The sequence below is a fragment of the Mus caroli genome, unplaced genomic scaffold (genome assembly GCF_978045245.1).
Source record: "Mus caroli unplaced genomic scaffold, Mus_caroli_1 scaffold_3, whole genome shotgun sequence".
NCBI lineage: Eukaryota > Metazoa > Chordata > Mammalia > Rodentia > Muridae > Mus > Mus caroli.
The window spans coordinates 66,103,375-66,123,884 of NW_028227258.1; the positions used below are offsets into that span (position 1 = coordinate 66,103,375).

The 20,510-nt window shown below is 42.7% G+C and overlaps 1 protein-coding gene and 1 non-coding gene across 4 annotated transcripts in view; one reads left to right on the forward strand and one right to left on the reverse strand.

Moving 5' to 3' along the window:
* Positions 1-3,210: 3,210 nt before the first annotated feature.
* The window catches only part of Pip5k1a (phosphatidylinositol-4-phosphate 5-kinase type 1 alpha), a 48,234-nt gene continuing 30,934 nt past the window's right edge, over positions 3,211-20,510 (forward strand). The window contains exon 1 of one of the 3 annotated variants that reach the window (XM_021158185.3): positions 3,211-3,726. In XM_021158185.3, coding sequence (XP_021013844.1) covers positions 3,651-3,726 — 76 coding nt within the window. In that variant the 5' untranslated portion in view covers positions 3,211-3,650. Of the gene's footprint in view, positions 3,727-8,213; positions 8,343-20,510 lie in introns of those variants that run through there. The other 2 variants (XM_021158186.3, XM_085835678.1) reach the window with 2 other exon arrangements.
* Positions 10,310-10,417, reverse strand: LOC115030669 (U6 spliceosomal RNA). Its single transcript, XR_003836275.1, has one exon. It is a non-coding gene; the product is annotated as a U6 spliceosomal RNA (small nuclear RNA).

A 20,510-nucleotide genomic window follows, 5' to 3' on the forward strand; every position in this document is an offset into this window, starting at 1 on the left:
TGACTGCTCTTCCTGAGTGAATTAAATTTCCAGCAACCACATGGTGGCTCACAACCATCTGTAATGGGATCTGATGTCCTCTTCTGGTGTGTCTGAAGACAGCTACAGTATACTCATCTACATAAAATAAATAAATCTTTTTAAAAATTTGTATGACTTTTTTTTTAACTATGTGTTTATGTTCATGTGTGTGAGCATGTACCACTGCACTGGTGTGGAGGTCAGAAGACAAACGTGCAGGAGCTGGCTCTCCACGTTTACTGTGTGGAATCTGGGGTCAAAGTCAGGTCACCAGGCTTGATGGCAAGCTCCTCTATCTGCTGAGTTTTGGTTTTGGAGACTGGTACTCGAAGCTTGCCAGTCATGGACTGGTCTGCTGTGGTCTTCTCCGTGTTCCATGCTGCTAGGTTAAGGGAAGAGTTTGGTTTTGTTTTGGAGTGTGTGTGTGTGTGTGTTTCCCCTTCATTGCTGGGAATTGAACCCAAGGTCTCAGGAACTCTAGAAAAGCATTCTACTACTAAGGTGCATCGCAAGTGAGGCCAAGGATTGTGTCTGTCTATACTACAAATGTGAGTGCCTGCAATAGGCTAGGTTTAGGTAAATAATGAAAGACTAACTGAATGAAGAAGGTATTCATTCTTTTACTGTTTTTTGGTTTTATCTTTATTTCTGTTTTTTTTTTTCTAACACCAAGGATTAAATTCAGAGTAGTGTATAAGATAGGTAAGTTCTCTAATACTGAACTACACCCCTATCCCCAAAAGGTGCTTTGATAAAGCACACTTACATGCACTGAAGACCGAATGGGTGGCCCTTCTTTGAGGTCACCAGATTGCCTCCTTTCTGAAAGTATGTATTGGTGAACTCCCTTTGCCATTTCCTCAGGAGCACCAAGCCACAGCGTTCTGCTCTGCCCCAGCTCCCACACCTTGCCCAGTCACCCCAGTTCTGCTATGCTAGGAATGTCACTAGGGAAGAGTAACCCGGTGACTCAGAGAACACCTCGAGACTGAGTAAGAGCTGGGGCAGAGAGACAGAGGGGTAGAATACCTGCTTCCTAAACATTCCAAGCCCTCCTTTTGGTTACATTTACCCCTGAGATAAAGGTATGCTATATTTTGCCTATCGTCCAGGCTCTTTCGGAAATCAAGATTGGGGGGGGGGGGAGGAAGAAAACTCAAGGGAACAAGGTAAGGGATCTTAGCTATCTGTGGAGCTGGAACCTCAGGCGTGTGCCACCAAGCCAGATGTTTAAAGATAATGTATTATTATTATTATTATTATTATTATTATTTATTATTTTTTTTTTTCGAGACAAGGTTTCTCTGTGTAGCCCTGGCTGTCCTGGAACTCACTCTGTAGACCAGGCTGGCCTCAAACTCAGAAATCCACCTGCCTCTGCCTCCCAAGTGCTGGGATTAAAGGCGTGTGCCACCACTGCGTGGCAATAGTCTACATTCTTGAGATGTAAAAAATGAAAAGCCATCATCTTTGCTCTAAAAAGTATCATCTTATGAGGGAGTCACACACATAAGTGGATAACACAAGGTGAGGCTGTGACAGTGACCATTTCCTGGGAGATGTAGAGACAAAGGCCCCTAGGAAGCTTAAGATAGGTTTTTAAAATTTTTTCTTTCAGAGCTGAAATACAAATTATAGGGAGATAATTCTGTTTTTAACTGCCTTAGGCATTTAGGTCCTTTTTGCCTACTTATAATTTCAGAGTCTGAAATAGCTTTAATCTCTACCTCATTTGATTTTTAGAGCACCTTAGGAAATAGAATCAGCTGAGTTTACACTTAACTCAAGTGTTGGTTAACTTGTGCAAGAGGAGGACAGAGGAAAACTTGAATGGATCAATTCTCTTATCCCATCTCATGGACCTAGGCATAGTTTGGTGCCTTTATCTGATGAGTGGTCTTAACAGCTCCCAGGTGACTGAATGCCTTTTCTGGAAATATAGACAATTTATTCAACAGTATTTACTAAGTATCTGTGAGACACAACTTCACCTGTGAGTGAATAGCACTGTCTGATGCCAGTAACAGTCAGCAGGGCGAAGGTTTCAGGTACAGTACAACATACAATACTTCAGTGCTACCGAGTGAGTCAAAATGCTGTTGAATTAGAGATGCTGATTCTATCAAATGAAGTTTGTCAATCTTTAGTACCCAAGGGAGCACAAAGAATCCAGCAGATGGCAGTAAGGAAACAAATATTTTAGGTCTTGAAGGCAGAGGAACAAATCTGAGGTTAAGGAATGGGAGATATTTGATGGATGCTCTGGCCCTGGGTTCCCTTTGGAGGAACATCTGGATAGGTGTCCAGGCCACTTTAGAACCAATAAGCTGGAGATTTTTTCCCATGCCTTTTATTTATTCATTTCACAAATAATTATTGAGTGATTACCTTGTACAAAAATGTAACAGGAGGTGGACATAGAACTTTAGCACACAGTCTTTGCTTTTCAGAAGCGCTTGTTCAGAAAGGCCTTCCCTAGGCTTCCCATAATATTCACAGCTGCTAGGGTTCTTTGTAAAAACTGGGCAGAGTTCATATGACGACTAGGCTAGAGTAGAATCCCTCTGTATTTCCATGCCCTTTGGAGTATAGATAATTAGCAACTGAATGCTAAGGAGGACTTTGGATAGGGGGAGGTTATTTGATAGTCTAGTCTTTTTGACAGGTCTTTTAAACTTTATTTTTATGTATTTTTCTTACTTTTCTTCTTATATTGTTGACAAATCCTCATTGCCTTATTTATCAAATATTTACATTTAATGAACTCTGTCGCTGTGTCTAGCACTGTTTGAAGTAAACAAAACATCTATTTTTATGTCTTTAGAAGGAAGATCCCACAAGCCGACACCTTAAACAGTAAAGGCTGGAAGAATTCTTGATGGTTGTGATGTTTTGTAGTGCACAAGAGCTTAGCATTTCGGACTTGACACAAGAGCTGTGTTCCGAATTCTTTCCAGGACTGTCATTTGAGGCGCTCAGTCCATCCCGGTCCAGCTGATTCTCAACAAGAGTTCGTAGCAACACGATCAAAGATACGAATCTATATTGGCCTACTGAGCCACCGTAGACACACAGTCTCCGGTCGGTGGATTCCTTGGGGGTGTGACGTGCGTCTGTCACGTGATCTGAAGTCCCCTCCGATTGGTTTCTCTTTTCTCCGGCTAGATAGACGAGCGCCGAGAAGCTGTGGCGCATGCGCAATACCGGGGTTTCCTTGGCCGCCCACCCTGAGCCGAGCGGTGGAGTTGGGGATAAACAGGCAGTGGCTGGGGAGGTGAGGGAGGGGGGGCATTCGCTTTTGGGGGCACCTCAGGTGCCTAGGTTTTCCTTTAGGTTTGTTCTATCCGAGACGCGGGACTCCCGGGGCCCGGCTCGAGTGTTCCTGTCTAGTAAGAGAAGGTAGCTTTGGCGGAGAGCAGTTCAAGTTGCTAGGAAGGTGCGAGGCTACAGCTCTCCCCCATGCCGGGCAAGTGGTGCGGTCCTGAGCTTGTCCTGGAGCCTGAACAACGCCTGTGAGAAGCCCGCCGAACGCGGGTTCTGTGAAGAGACGTGGGGAAGATTCGATTCCGAGAAAAGGAAAAGCCGGATTGAAAGGGAGCGAAGCCGCTGAGGGGGAGGGGGCTGCCAAGATGGCGTCCGCCTCCTCAGGGCCAGCGGCGGCCGGGTTTTCATCCCTTGATGCCGGGGCCCCTGCTGGTACCGCAGGTGAGTCGGGTGGGACGCGGGCGGCCGACTGAGGAGGACTGTGAGATGGGAACAAGACCGAGTCCTGGGAGGGGACCTGTAGCTGAGGATGTCCGAGGGGTTGCCCCTAAGGGAGGACAGGACCGGACTTTGAAGTAGTAGACAATTCTATTACTAGAGGAGTCTGGGGGAAAGGATGGATGTCGCTGAGAAAAGGGAAGCTGACGAAAACTCACACAGTGTCTCAGAGGCGACTGCGTTGAGAACTTTGAGGAGGAAGGATGGAGACTGAAGGTTGGGGGTTAAGAGAGAAACGACAAAAAGAGGAGTGGAGAAACGAATCAGTGGAGACTGAGGATACAGCTTAGTAGTGGAGGTCTCGTCTAGCATGCATCAGTGTCTGGGCTTAATAAGACAAAATAACGTAAACGGAGTATTAGTAGATAAAGGGGAATTTCTTGGTGTAAGGTAGATACCAAAGTGATTGTGAAATTAATAGATCAAAATGTTGAGGGAATTATGGAACTTAAAAGTACTGGAGAGTCATGGGGATTGTGGATTTTATTGGGAGTAAGTTCTTGGAGTGGCTTTCCGCTCAGACTCCCAGCCCCCCCAGTGCGTCATTCCTCCTCTCATCTCTTGTCAGCAGCAGCCAGCCACATGCGTACTTTCTCACATTAACTCTTTAGGTGATTCCTATCTTTAGGTTGTACAACTGTGGAAAGGAATGGGGAGTTGTGTTGTTTTGTATTTTGATACAGGCACTTCTCATGCCTTCCTGACTGGCCTTAGTGCTGGGATGGATCATGAGAGCTTACTATAGCCAGCACAGAGGGAAACTTTGGAGACATCTACAGGATGAGGAGGGAGGTCAAGGTCAAAAGACCCTAAAAGAAGGAGGATAAATGAAATGAAGCCTTGAATTGTAGAAGAGCCGGGGTTAAGCCTGTGGTTAAGCTTCATAAAGACGGGGAGGGGTGTGTGCGACTTGAGAGCTATGGGAGGATGTTGCATAATAGGATAGGGACTGGAGGAATGCCTAGGATGATGTATGAAGAAATCGTAAGGAACTGGGCAATATGGAGAGGTCAGAGTAGTTAGAGATTAGTAGGGATTGAGGGCTGGAAAGGCCCGCAAAGAAAAGCCACAGCAGATTGTCTGTGGGAGGGCAAATGTGTATGGGGGTGAATCAGAGGCTGCTCCAGAGGAATGTTGGGTGTTCCTCAGTAACTGTTGCCTGAGAAGCTGCTGGGTATGAGGTGGTGGTGGGGGGTTATTTGTTTTGTTTTGTTTTGTTTTCTGTGATTTTTGTCCTTGCCTTTTATTTTATTTTGAGACAGGGTTTCTCTGTGTAGTCCTGGCTGTCCTAGAACTCACTCTGTAGACCAGGCTGGCCTCCCAAATGCTGGGATTAAAGGCATGTGCCACCACCCCCGGCTGTCCTTGCCATTTTGAGTTGACTTGAGTTTCACCTTAAACATAGTCATAGATACCTTCTTCATAAGCTGCAATTTTAATTTATGTGCCTCTATTTTTAGTTTCTTGGGGAGGTGACTTTGCCTTTCCTTTAAAAGCATTAGAGATCTGTAACAACCCTTTTTTTCTTTCTAAATGTGAAAAAGGATAGTGTTTATAAAAGTGACAGGTTTTTGTTTTGTTTTTGAAATGTTACTTATTGAATTATTTTTACTGTGTGAGTGCATAATTAGACGAGTGTGTGTCAGAGTCTGGTTCCCTCCCTCCCACCTTTATGCGAGTGCTGGTTACTAAACTCTGGTCATCAGGCTTAGATAGCAAACACTTACCAAGCTGAACCATCCCTCCCACACAGGTGACTTTTCTCTTTTTCTTTTCTTGTTTTTTTCAAGACAGGGTTTCTCTATATACCCCTGGCTGTCTGTAGACCAGGCTAGCCTCAAACTCAGAAATTCACCTCTGCTTCCTAAGTGCTGGGATTAAAGACATGCGCCACCACTGCCTGGCTCTTTTTCTTTTTCTTTCTTTTTTTAAAAATATTTTTTTAAAAAAGACGATTTCTTATTTGAAATCTTCTAGTATTAGCCAAGCATCCTCCCACCCCCACCCCAAGGGTTTCTTTGTGCAGCCCTGACTGTCCTGGAACTTGATCTGAAGACCAGGCTGGCCTGAAACTCAGAGATCTGACTGTCTGCTTCCTGAGTGCTGGGGCTAAAGGTATTTGCCACAATGCTTGGCCTCCAATCACTCTTTTTTTTTTTTTTTTTTTTTTTTTTTTTTTTTTTTTTTTTTTTTTTTGGTTTTTCGAGACAGGGTTTCTCTGTGTAGCCCTGGCTGTCCTGGCACTCACTTTGTAGACCAGGCTGGCCTCGAACTCAGAAATCCGCCTGCCTCTGCCTCCCGAGTGCTGGGATTAAAGGCGTGCGCCACCACGCCCGGCTTCCTCCAATCACTCTTGTGAGTGTTATTTAAGCAAGCCTCCACCTATCATGTCAGGTAGTATCTCTGCTAGAAAACAAGTTAAAAAAATACTTTTCTTACCCTCCTTTTTAAAAAAGTTTTTTTTTTTTTTTTTTTTTAGATGACACGTGCCTTTAAACTTAGCATAGGAGTGACAGGGGTAGGAGAGTTTCTGTGAATCTCTGTGATTCTATGTTGCAAGCTCCAGGATAGCCAGGAGTACGGAAAAGGATCTTGTCTCAAAAACAGCAACAACAGTTTTTAGCTCTGTGATCTCTCTGTGTTTAGAGGCCAGAAGAGAGGCTTTGCCTCCCCTGGAATTGGAGTCCATACAATGTGAGCCACCTGACAAGGATCCTTTAGAAAAGAACAAACACTCTTTGCTTTTATTTTGAGTCAGGGTCTCATATGTAACCCCCTGGCTATCCTGGAAGATCCTCTGTAGATCAGGCTGGTTTCGAACTCAGAGATCTACCTGCTTCTACCTCACGAGTGCTGGGATCAAAAGTGTGCCTCAAAAACTGCATATAATAGATAATAATAATAATAGATAACCTTGAACTCTCTAGCTTTCTGTTTATCTTGTAAGTGCTAGGATTATAAGCCTGTTCCACCTTAACTTGCTTAGATTACCTTTAACATTTTTTTTTCTCTTTCTCTTTCTCTTTCTCTTTCTTTTCCTTTTCTTTTTTTTTTTTTTTTTTTTTTTTTCGAGACAGGGTTTCTCTGTGTAGCCCTGGCTGTCCTGGCACTCACTTTGTAGACCAGGCTGGCCTCGAACTCAGAAATCTGCCTGCCTCTGCCTCCCGTTTCGAGACAGGGTTTCTCTGTGTAGCTCTGGCTGTCCTGAAACTCACTCTGTAGACCAGGCTAGCCTCAAACTCAGAAATTCACCTGCCTCTGCCTCCCAAGTGCTGGGATTAAAGGCATGCGCCCCCACACCCGGCTGGCTTTCTTTCTTTCTTTCTTTCTTTCTTTCTTTCTTTCTTTCTTTCTTTCTTTCTTTCTTTCTTTGTTGTTTTTGAGACAGGGTCTCTTAATCCAGTTCTGACTGTATAGAGCAGGAACTCACTGTATAGAGCAGGCTGGCTGCAAACTCATGAGATCCTCCTGCCTCTGCCTCTCAAGTGCTGGGATCACAGGTGTACCTCACAACACTTAGGAAACCATAAGTTCAAGAAGAGACTGGGTTTCTCTGTGTAGCCTTGGCTGTCCTGGAGCTCACTCTGTAGACCAAGCTGGTCTTTAACTCATAGATCCCTGCCTCCGCTTCACTAGTGCTAGGATTAAAAGCGTGCGCCATTATGATCTATCCAAATCATAAGCTCTTAAGTGATATTTTCCTTTAGAGAAGTTACCAAGTTTGAATCTGGAGGAGGCAGTTAAAATGAATTAATCATCTTACAGAGGTTTGTGCTTGTTCATATGATTTGGTTGTTAATTAAAGGTGATGTAGTTTGACACCTGCGTTCTGCTGTTTGCTGTATAAAGAAAATGTCCTTCCTTTGTTATTTTTTATCTTCTTTATTTGGACAGTAGTACCACCTCATAAAATCAGGTCTGATGAGGTACTGTTGTCAGTGACCATTTGTTTAGGGTTCAGAGATCCTGGCTTCCTGTTCTTGACAATCAAGTAACAAAGTTGAGTTTTTACTGGAAATGAGAGCCAAGAGTTTGTGTTTTTGAGTGTATGTTTGTTGTTATTTTGAGGCAGGGTCTGACAATGCTGTCTTGGTTGGCCTAGAAGTATTTCTGTGTAGACCATGCTATTCTGGAACTCAGAGGTCCATCTACTGCCTAAGTGCTAGGACTAAAGGTGTATGTCATCACACCCAGGTGTTTGGAGTCTTGATTTGAAATTAGAGCAAAGATTAGAAAGAGAGTTGAGTGCCAAGATTGTACTGCTTCCCTGAAATAAGAACTGTGTGATTAAAATCACATTTGAGTCCCAAAGGAAAAGCACCTGAAACCTTAGATGCCCTGCACTCTGGTCGCTTCTGCTCCTCCCAGTAGTCACTCCTCATCTGTTGGGTTGCATCAGAGCCACAGATGACTTGGGAATAACCTAGCTGTCTCTTTGTTCCTTTTTGTTTGTTTTTGAATCAGGGTTTCTCTGTATAACCTTGGCTGTCTTGGAACTCACAGTGTGGATCAGCCTGGCCTCAAACTCAAAACCTGCCTGCCTCTCTGTCTTCCAAATGGTGAGTTTAAAGGTGTGTGTCACCACTGCAGAGAACCTATCTGTTTTTGAGAGGTTTGCAGTGTAGCTCTGGCTTGTCTGGTCTTACAGTTTGGGTTCCTTGTTTGCTTTGTTTTGTTTGTTTTTGTCTTCTTAAACCATCATGGGCTGCTACATGTGGTTCATCAGACCTTCCTCCTCCTGTCCTCCTGTTTTTTTTTGGGGGGGTGGGGTGGTGTTTTTTTTGTTTTGTTTTTCAAAACAGGGTTTCTCTGTGTATCCCTGGTTGTCCTGGAACTCACTCTGTGGACAATGCTGATCTTGAACTCAGAGATTTGCCTGCCTCTGCCTCTGAGTGCTGGGATTAAAAGTATGTGCTACCACCTCCTGGCCTTCCTTCTGCTTTAAAAATTATATTTAAAAATACTTTGAGAGTATATGAATATACACCTGTGTATGTATATGCCTGTAAGTGGAAGCAAGTTTTTTTCCTTCCATCTTGTGGGTCCTCAGACTTCCTGTGTTAATTGGTGGCAAACGCCTTTATCCACCGAGCTGCCTGCCAGCCTAATCCCCCTACCTCTTTCTAAACCACAACAAAGAACATCAGGTCTTCCTGAGCTGCTCCTGGACTCCTAAGACTTCAGTGCTTTACCTTCAACTACAGTAGTAGCTGTGCACAGACACATAGCATACTTGACTTTTCATACTGTCAGTGTTTTTGAAATATTTATTTCTGCTGTGGCTGTTTAAGCCCAGTGTCATGTGTAATTATAGTTTATAAGTGTCTGGTATCTGAGATTAGTTGGTATGTATACTTAAAAGTTAGCTTTGTCAAAATAGTATGTTTTACTTGTGGACTCCCGGGTTGATATTAACTCTTCTGATTAATACCTTTGCTGAAATATGTGCTGCCTAAAAGCTATTAAATATTTTATTAGCTTGTTTTTCTTTGATAATATAATGGAGACTGTGGACCTATAGTATGAACAGTGATATTTGACAACCAGAGCTGGGTATGGAGGAGAGGGGAGAGGGTGTCTTTTTTTGCTTGCTTGCTTGCTTGCTTGCTTGCTTTTTTATGAGCCAGATTTCATTGATATTTCATTGATGTGATCCTTCTGTGTTAGCCTTTCTGGAGCTGAGATACGGGAGTGAGCAACCAACTCGGGCTTTTTTTTTTTTTTCCTTTTGAGATAGAGCCTTCCTGCATTACCCAGGCTGGTTTCTTTATAATTTTCCTGCTTCAGCCTTCTGAGCTGGGAGTACAGGTCAATGCCACTATGCCTAGTGTGGTTTTTATCCTTCAAAGTTCAACCGTTTTCTCCTTTTGAGACTGAGTTTCACTGTGTAGCCATTGATGGTTTGTAACTTGCTATGTAGACCAGGGCTTCCTAATAGTAAATAAGTAAATCAGGCTGCCTCTGCCTTCAAATAGTTTGGGATTTTTGAGTATCCTTACTTTATATGGCATGAAGCAGATAACAAGGCAAGGCTGTGTGTGTCTGTGTCTGTCTGCGCCCATGTGTGTGCGTGCAAAGTGAACAAATGAATAAATGAAGGCAGCAAGGCCAGGTGTGGGGTATATACTGTAATCCTAGTACTTTTGACAGTGAGAGGAGGAGGATCTCGAGTTCAAGGCCAACATGGGGAACATGAGAAGTTCCTTTTTCTGTCTTTTCTTTCTTAGTGTGGGGTTGGGGGAAGAGGATAAAAAGTACTCTTTTCTATAGCAGTTGCGGGAATCTTTCTCTTTTTTTTGACTTTATTGGATATTTTCTTTATTTACATTTCAAATGTTATCCCCTTTCCTGGTTTCCCTGGAAAACCGGCTCCCCCCTCCCCTCCCCCCTCCCCCTGTTCACCAACCCACCCACTTCTGCTTCCTGGCCCTGGCATTTCCCTACACTGGGGCATAGAGCCTTCTCAGGACCAACGGCCTCTTCTCCAATTGATGTCGGACTAGGCCATCCTCTGCTACATATGCAGAAAAATATGGAACTCTTCATGAATTTTTCGGGTCATCTTTGCACAGGGGTCATGCTAATCTTCTCTGTATCGTTCCAGTTTTAGTATATGTGCTGCTGGAGTGAGTATGGCAATCTCTTTTATATTCCAAACTAAGCCCAACATTGTGTCTCAGAGATGGTATTTGGATAGATGAAGTATCAAAGGGGAGTTCTGAGGGAAAGGAAGAGGTCTCTTTTAGAATATATAATTAATAGAGAGTATCGGCTCATCTCTGCACAGTGTAGGTAAACTAGCTTGCTAAAGTACAAGTTCTCACGGACAATGTGTATAAAAGCAGCTAGCGTTTTATCTATTTATTTGAAGTTCAGAGACCATTTTGTTAGTTTGAGGGAAAACAATAAAGCAGCCAAGCTGAAGGTTGTAGTAGATGCTAGAGTGGATGGAGAGAGTCAGGGTTCTATTTGTGTGCCTGTGTCAAGGCTTGCCACATGTGTGCAGGTGCCTATAGAGTAGAAGACAGCATTAGGTTCTTGGAGCAGAAGTTATAGGTGGTAATGAAGAGTCAGTGCTGGTGCTAGGAATTGAACTATCCTCTGGAAGAACTAACTAGCCAGTAACTATTGAGTCCCCAGTCATGCCTTTGAAGTTAGGCATGGAGGTCAGAAAAATGGAGAAATTCCAGTGTCTCAGAGAAAGCATTAACTCAGCCTTGAGCCAGTATCTGAGGGGGAAAAGGAAGAAGGAAAAGGCAGGCATTTTGAATTGTGACTCAGCTAGGCTGTGTGGAGAAAGCTCCATAAGCAACTGCCTCTGTTTTTATTTTGCTGGTGGAAGGAAGTGCTGTTCAGGGAGTTGATGCTTGTTTTGCTGTCATAAAGCTATGTTTTTTTTGTTTTTTTGTCTATTTGTTTTTTGTTTTGTTTTGTTTTTGCTGAAATATACATGCATTTTGTTCATATACATCTCTTTCTTCCAAGTACCCAGGATCAAATGCAAGCATAAGCTAATTAAACTCATAACTGAAGGATATTTCGACCCTGGAGTATGTGTGGGTTTTTTTTGGGGGGGGGGGGCGGTTCGAGACAGGGTTTCTCTGTGTAGCCCTGGCTGTCCTGGAACTCATTTTGTAGACCAGGCTAGCCTCAAACTCAGAAATCCGCCTGCCTCTGCCTCCCAAGTGTGCTGGGACTAAAGGCGTGCGCCACCACGCCCGGCGTGTATTAATCCAGATAGCTAGAAACAGGGTGGAGTGTGATGGCATTTGCCTGAATTCATAGGATTCCCAGGACTCAGGTAGAAGCAGTATTGCTGCAAGCTTTGAGGCCTGTCTGGTCTACATAGTTTCATGCCAGTTAGGGCTGTAGAGCAAGAGAGGCTCTCTGCCACAAAAAGAAAGTCTAATTTTGGACATAGAATCGGGGAGGTGCATTGTCAATCATCTTAAATGCTTCTGGACTATGGCTGGCTAATTCAGAATGCCAGGTATTTTAAGAAAATACCAGCATTCCTTGTAGACAGAGGTAGGCTGATTTCTTTGAGACCAGGCTAGTCTGGTCTACATAGTGAGCTCCAGGACAACAAGAGCTACATAGTGAGACCCTGTCTTGGGGAAAGAAAAGGAAGGAAGGAAGAAAGAAAAGAAAAGAAAACCTTAGGGTTTTGAGCAAAATATTGGTGTCAAGGGATACAGTGAAATTTGTCCTTGTGGTACTGGAGGTAAAGGCACATTAGAAGAAAATAGTTTTTGGTTTTTTTAAGGTTTATTTATTTTATGTATATGAGTATAGACTGTAGCGGTACAGATAGTTGTGAGCCTTCATCTGGTTGTTGGGAATTGAATTTAGGACCTCTGCTTGTTCTGGTAGGCCTTGCTTGCTCAGTCCCTGCTAGCTCTGGCCCAAAGATTTATTTATTATTATAAATAAGTACACTGTAGCTGTCTTCTAGCTGTACTAAAAGAGGGTGTCAGATCTCATTACTGGTGGTTGTGAGCCACCATGTGATTGCTGGGATTTGAACTCAGGACCTTCAGAAGAGCAGTCATTGCTCTTAACCACTGAGCCATCTCACCAGCCCCCAGAAGTAGTTATTTTAATTTTACCTTCTCATTTCCTAAGTTGGGCAGCTGAGGTTTAGACAGCCTTACTAGGACAAGGGTGTTCTGGAGAGGCTGAGTGGGATTAAAGGATCTTGGTAAACCTGTAGCTCATTCCTTGGTATTCCTGGCAATATGTTGACTCATAGGTGACAAGACTGGTAGATCAAACTGAAACAAATGTTTTTACATTTATTTTGTGTATATGTGGTAGTGGGGCATGCCAGGGTGCGCATATATAGAGGTCAGAAGACAAGGTGTGCTCACAGTCCTCCTAGAACTCTAACATCATCTCTCATCGATCTTCAACTGCTGCCTCCACTCCCCATGGACTCCCAGCTGCTCCTGTGCCTCAGGTGGATCCTGCTCCGGCTCCTGCAAATGCACCTCCTGCAGCACCTCCTGCAAGAAAAGCTGCTGCTCCTGCTCTCAGGGCTGCATCTGCAAAGACGCTTCGGATAAGTGCAGCTGCTGCACCTGAAGTGGGGGCATCCTCTCAACTGTGTAAATAGAATATGTAGACACCTAGCCTTTTTTGTACAACCCTGACCTTTTGTACAACACCTTTTTCTATAAAGCATGTAACTGAGAATAAAAAAAAAGTTGACTTGATTTAAAAAAAAAAAAAGAAGGCAGCTTGTAGAGGAGTTGGTACTCTCCTTCCTCCATTCAAGTTCTGGGGATTGAACTTAAAAGTCATTGGGCTTGGTGGTAAGTACCTTTACCCAATGAGCCATCTAGCTGTCCCAATTCAAACTACTTTTTTTGCTTGTTTGGGTTTTTTGGTTTTGGTTTTTCGAGACAGGGTGTCTCTGTGTAGCCCTCTGTAGACCAGGTTGCCTGCCTCTGCCTCCTGAGTGCTGGGACTAAAGGTGTGCGCCACCACACCCGCTTCAAACTACTTTTTGTTTTTTTTTTTTTTAATTTATTTATTATATGTAAGTACACTGTAGCTGTCTTCAGACACACCAGAAGAGGGAGTCAGATCTTGTTACGGATGGTTGTGAGCCACCATGTGGTTGCTGGGATTTGAACTAAGGACCTTTGGAAGAGCAGTCGGGTGCTCTAACCTGCTGAGCCATCTCACCAGCCCTTCAAACTACTTTTAAGCTTTTACTTTTAGACCCTTTCTTGACTTTTCTGACATTCTCAGAGAAAAATTGATACCTGCTGGAAAACAAAATTGAGCTTTTCTTTGCAGTGTGTCTTGTTTTTTTTTTTTTTTTTTTTTAAAGATTTATTTATTATATGTAAGTACACTGTAGCTGTCTTCAGACGCACCAGAAGAGGGCATCAGATCTCATTACGGGTGGTTGTGAGCCACCATGTGGTTGCTGGGATTTGAACTTTGGACCTTCGGAAGAGCAGTCAGGTGCTCTAACCCACTGAGCCATCTCACCAGCCCCGTGTCTTGGTTTTAATTGCCTTGATTTAATTGCCAATGAGTTAGTTGTGGTCCAGTTTTTTTCCACTTCTTTTTTTTTTTGGTTTTCAAGACAGAGCTTCTCTGTATAGCCCTGGCTGTCCTGGAACTCACCTTTTAGACCAGGTTGGCCTTTGAACTCAGAAATTCACCTGCCTCTGCCTGGGATTAAAGGCATGCACCACCACGCCTGGCTACTTTTCCCCTTCTTTTGAGACAGAGTCTGATATATACAAGCTGGCCTCAGATTCACTTTGTAACTAAGGCAGATCTTGAACCCATGGTCCCCTGGCTGCTACTTCTTGGATACAAGAATTAAAAGTGCATACTATGCCTGTCCAGTTTTAGTTGTGTTTGGTCTTTTGTTTCTTTGTTGGAGGGCGGTGGTGGTTTCTGTTTATAGCCCTGGCTGTCCTAGAACTTGTTCTGTAGCCTAGGCTGGCCTCAGACTCAGAGATCTACCTGCCTCTGCCTCCTAAGTGCTAAGACTGAAGGTATGCACCACCATGCCTGCCAGTTGTGTTTAATTATTACTGTTCAACCTCTTGAAACACAGTCTTCCTTTGTAGCTTTTTCTGGCTTTGAGCTTGAGATCCTCTTGTCTTAGTTTTCTGAGTACTCAGTTACTGGCATGTGCCACCAGCCCTGGGCAGTGTCATTCTTTTTCTATCTCTTTTCACAATGTCACTTAGAACTGTGTGTTCCTCAGTACTTCTTAGCATGCTCATATTGTTGAGTATTTTTGTTTAAAGGACATACTGTGCCTCCCACCTGAAGGGGCATAGTTAGAATGATTTTCAGTATTCCAAATTAGAAGAACAATGAGGTGTTCAGCAAACAAACTAGCTTGGGTTTTTGTTGTTTGGTTGTTGGTTGTTGTAGAGAGTTTAGCTTTTGACTTTGCTGGATTTTTATTTGTTTTTTAATTTTTGGCTTTCATCCTTAACATACTAGTTCCTAAGAGCATTTTTACCTTGTGAAACATTTAAGTTGTACTGTTGGTAAGCACTGGATTGAGTCTTTGTGATACCTTGTCTATGACCTGTTCAGGCAAAACTAGTCAGAGGAATGTATGTCCGGTTAGCCTCTAGCATCCACAAATTATATGTGTACTTCAGACACTGCAGTCAGTCACACAGTGTCTTTTGGTTTCTTGTCTGCTGAATGATGTCATCTCATCTCCAAAGGAAATGCTTCTTTTCTGAAAGAGTTGGGAGAGGCTTTGACACTGAGGCCAAAGCTGATTGTTCCACATACTAGGGAGGCCCAACTCACTTCAGAGTTCTTTACTCTCTGAACATATTTTCATTGAAATTGTCACCTTTATTTTTGAAGATTTGCTTTTATTAAGTTTATATGTATCTGTGTGTATCATGTCAGTGAATGCTATTTGTGTGCCAGTGTCTGCCAAGGCAAGAAGAGGACATTGGATCCCTTGGAGCTTGACTTACAGGCAGCTGTGAGCTTCCTGTTGTGTGTGCTAAGAACTGAACTTAACATTTCTCAGAATTATGTTGATAATTTTTGTTTCTTTTTGACATTTTCTTTTTTCAATTTAATATTATTTTTACTACTGTAGGTGTATTTGTGAGCCCACCAACTTTAAAAAAACAAACAAACAGGTTTTTTGATTATTTTTAATTTGAAATTTTAGTTTTGAGTTGTCTGGTATTACCAAGCAGATTTGCAGAGATTAACAGTGGTGTTTTGCAGAGTAACTAGAAACCAGTCCTTCCAGTATCTTTTTCTCTGTAAACATAAGATAGGGTGCTGCAAAGGACCAAATTGGAATGCTTCCCTAACCGGTACAGAGTTGCTCAGATGTTTTTTCAATGGCTAGGTGTGGTGGTGCATACCTGTAATCTTAGCAGCTTGAAAGACTGAGGTAAGAGGACTACCATGTGTCCAAAACCAAATTGGGGTCTGGAGAGATAGCTCAGCAGTTGAGAGCACTGACTGCTCTTCCAGAGGTCCTGAGTTCAATTCCAAGCACCCACATAGTGGGTGATTCACAACCATCTGTAATAAGATCCGATATCCTCTTTTGGTGTGTCTAAAGAGAGCGACAGTGTACTCACATACATTAAAAGACAACAATAATAACAAAAACCAGATTGGGGTACATAGTGATTTCCAAACTACTAGGGTGACCCTGTTTTTGTTGTTGGTTTGGGTTTAAAAGGGGCAGGAAAGGTGGCTCAGCAGTTAAAAGTATTGGCTGCTCTGGGTTCAGTTTCCAGCACCCATAATGGTAGGTCACAACTGCCTGTAATTACAGTTTTAGGGGATCTGAAACCCTTTTCTGGCTTTCACAGATACATGGTGCATAGACATACAGATAAGCAAAACAACCATACACATATACATTTAAAATAAATAAATCTAAGAGAGAGAGACAGAGTTATATTGTGGGGTGTAAAAGTTTGTAACCCTACCACTTGGGAGGTAGAGGCAGGAGGAGTAAGGCCAGACTCAGCTATCTAAACAGATCTTGGTCAAAAAACTGCAAAGGTAGGGATATGGAGCAAGAGTTAGTTGTCTGTACTTTAATATTTGATATGGCTGCTTCATTTCTGGTTTTTTTGTTTGTGTTTTGTTTTGTTTTGTTTTGTTTTGAGACAGGGTTTCTCTGTGTAGCCCTGGCTGTCCTGGAACTCACTTTGTAGAACAGGCTGGCCTCAAACTGAACTCAGAAATCCGCCTGCCTCTGTCTCCCAAGTGCTGCGATTAAAGGCAACCTCTGATACTTTTGTTTCCAGTTTATATGCTGGGATTATTGGAGTGTGCCACCATACTCTTCCAGAGCCTGGTTTTGTTTTCAAAGATATTTCTCAAATTGTAACATCTATGAGATATAGAAATATGGAATGTCACTGGGCAATGGTGGCACCTTTAATCTCAGCACTTGGGAGGCAGAGGCAGGCGAATGTCTGAGCTCAAGGCCAGCCTGATCTACAGAGTTCCAGGATGGCCAGGGCTATACAGAGAAACCAAATAAATAAATAGATAAAATTGAAAGATAGGGTTGTCTTTTTTTTTTTTTTTATTTTTACTTTGTGTATGTGTGTATGAGTGTGTGTACTTGCTGTAGGGTGTATGCGAGTTCAGAAAACAACTTTGGGAGTAGCTTTTAGCTTCCTTACTTTTCTGAGACAGGGTTTTTCTCTGTGCAGCCCTGGCTGTCCTGAAACTCTGTAGACCAGGCTGGCCTCGAACACAGAAATCTGTCCCAAGTGCTGTTAACAACTGCCCAGCCTTTAGCTTCCTTATCTGACTTTTATGTGGGTCTAGGGGTTGGACTCAGGTTGTCAGGCCTGTACAAACAAACAGCCTGAGTTTTGACCTTCACAGCTTCTCCAAACCCTCATGGTTCCCTTTCTCCGAGAATAGTCTCTAATATATATTTATATAGGTTTAAGATTATAGAGTATCCTGAAGTAAATGTCCTTAAGAAGGGTTATTTGATATATGGAGATGGCACTTACTTTTACACTGTTTTCTAGGTGGCAATGGCAGCTTCTCTTCCTCCTCCTAACGATTTCTTAAAAATTACTTATTTCTGTTTCATATGTATTGGTGTTTTGCCTGCATCTCTCTCTGTGAGGGGTCACGACCCTGGAGTTACAGACAGTTGGGAGCTGAGTTGTGAGTTGTGGGTATTGGGAAGTGGACCCTGATTCTCTGGAAGAATACCCAGTTCCTAACCACCGAGCTATTTCCAGCCGCATAGATTCTTTCTGATTTTAAATTATGTGGTATGTGTCAGTGTGGGGGCGTGTTCATGTGAATGCAGATACCCCCAGATGCCTGAGGAATCCAATCCTCTGGAACTGCATTAGCCAACTCTCCAGCCTTGTCCTATGTATTATTAATTCTTTTATACTTCTCTTGTATGTGTATCAGAGGGGATGTCAAAGAATAATGTGTAGGGAGTCATTTGTCTTCTTTCTCCACTATGTTGGTCTTAAGGATTGAACTCAGGCACCTTTATTAACTGGTCCCCTAGGCATTTCTTTTCACTTTTTATCCTTCTAACTTATTTTTGTAGCATAGAGAAGTGATTTTGTTACAAACTTGCATTGATGTGTGTTTGGGTGGTTTGTTGGGTGGTTGGTGGTTATTAAGCATTGGTATTCTGCAAACTAAAGGTTGTTAAAAGAGAGAGAGAGACAGACAGACAGACAGAATATGACCCTGAAGCTTTCTCTGTGTGTTTCTTTAATTTGCAATATACAGATTATACTACTTGTGCTGGAGATGGCTCAGCAGTTAAGAGAACTGGCTGTTTTTCCAGAGGACTGAGGTTCAGGTTCAATTCCCAGCACCCACATAGGGGTTCACCACTGGCTATAATTCTAGTTTTAGGAAATTCAGTACCCTCATCTGGCCTCCATGGGCACAAGGCATGCACATGGTATACAAACATACATGCAGTCAAAACACCCATATATATATATAACATAAAAATAAGTCAATCTTGCCGGGCGGTGGTGGCACATGCCTTTAATCCCAGCACTTGGGAGGCAGAAGCAGGCGGATTTCTGAGTTGGAGGCCAGCCTGGTCTACAAAGTGAGTTCCAGGACAGCCAGGGCTACACAGAGAAACCCTGTCTCGAAAAACCAAAAACAAACAAAAAAAAGTCAATCTTCAGCTGGGTGATAGTGGTGAAAACTCCCTACTTTTAATCCCTGCATTTTGGAGGCAATCAGGCCACTCTCTGTATCTGAGGCCAGAGGGAGCTCCAGGACAGCCAGGGTTACACAGAGAAACCCTGTCTGAGAAAATCAACAGCAGCAACAACAAATCAATCTTTAAAAAACAAAAATATGGGGCTGGAAAGATGGCTCAGCAGTTAAGGGCACTAATTGCTCAGGCCCTGGGTTCAAAATCCCAGTATCCACATGGCAGCTTGTAACTGTAAAGCCAAGATCTGACACTCTTACATAGACATATATTGCAAACAGAACATCAGTGCATATAAAAAAAGTAAGTAAATTTAAAAGATTTTAAAGTAATTAAAATAAAAACCATGAGACTTATAAAAAGTTTATCTGTGCTTCAGGAAAAACAGAAACTAATCAAGTCAACCTGATACCAGCAAATATACATGATTATTTTTGAGGGATTAAAGGCATGTGCCACCATGCTCGGCCTGTCTGAAATTTTTAGAAATTTTTTTTTTTTTGGTTTTTTTTTGAGACAGGGTTTCTCTGTATAGCCCTGGCTGTCCTGGAACTCACTTTATAGACCAGGCTGGCCTCGAACTCAGAAATCCGCCTGCCTCTGCCTCCCGAGTGCTGGGATTAAAGGCGTGCGCCACCACGCCCGGCCTTAGAAATTTTTTAATATGATTTGCTATGTAAGCTATTATAAGTATGCATTTAAACATAATGCTTATTTTATATAAAACAGTGTTTTTTTTAGTGTTTCATTTTCAACTACCCTGTGACTTTTCATCCTTGTTTACTATGATCTTCCCAAAACAATCCTGTACATTTATACTTATTATGAACGATTCTAAGTGAATATCTTTGTATGTGCATCCTGTATAGAAGCCTACATGAGGAATAGCTTTAGATGTGAAAACTTCTTCCAGTGAAATCCACAGAAGACCTAAATGATTTGAAGTAAAAAGCTTTTTTTTTTTTTCTTTTTCTTTTTCAAGACAGGGTTTCTCTGTATAGCCCTGGCTGTCCTGGAACTCACTTTGTAGACCAGGCTGGCCTTGAACTCAGAAACCCGCCTGCCTCTGCCCCCCAAGTGCTGGGATTAAAGGCATGTGCCACCATGCCTGGCTTTGGAATAAAAGTTTTGTAACTGTTGGGGTTTTTGTTGATGTTTTGTTTGGGGAGAACAGTGTTTCTCTGTAAAGGCCTGGCTATCCCAGAACTCACTCTGTAGACCAGGTTAGCCTTGAACTCAGAGTTCCACCTGAGTTAGCCTCCTAAATGCTGGGATGCCGTGACCACTGTCTGGCAGCTACTGGACATTTTGTGCTAGAGCTACATCTCTTGGGTAGGAGGAATTTCACAGTGTGATGCTGTACTTAGAGTTTTATTAATTAATGTGAATATGTTTAGTCTACTGTAAGCAAGTAGAATTCCAAAAGTAAGTGATAACCTTGTTTTCCCTTACTAGGTCTCAGCTTTCTGTGCTGTGGGGTCCACCGTAAGAGAGGTAGATCTGCTGTGTGTGTGCTGGAGATGCATGAGCTCCGCGCAGTGACGAGCAGCCCAGCCACTCTTCCCTTCCCGGAACAGCTGTAGACTAGTGCCTAGTGCCTGGTGGCTTTGTCAGGACAATGCTGTCTTGGCTTAGCATGGACCTGTGTCCCTTCTCAGTTTTGTTACAGTAAACTAGTACCAGCTTTTTACTTTGTTTTGATTTTGATTTTTTAAATTTAACACTCTCTCTTTTTTTCCTTTTCATTTATGTTGTACTTCTTATTTCTCTTGACCTTTTCCCATTCTGTAGATAGGGGTATAAAGTGTATTATTATACCTGAGTATGGTGTCTCATACCTTTAATCCCAGTGCTGAGAAGGGGAAGTCAGAAAAATTGCCTTAAGTTCAGAACCAGCCTGAGCATAAGTGAGTTACAGGCTGAACTACAGAGTAAGATCTTGACTTAAAAAACAACAGCAACAACAACAAAAAGCCCAAACAAGTAGTTTTAGTAATTCACAATAATTGATAGTGTT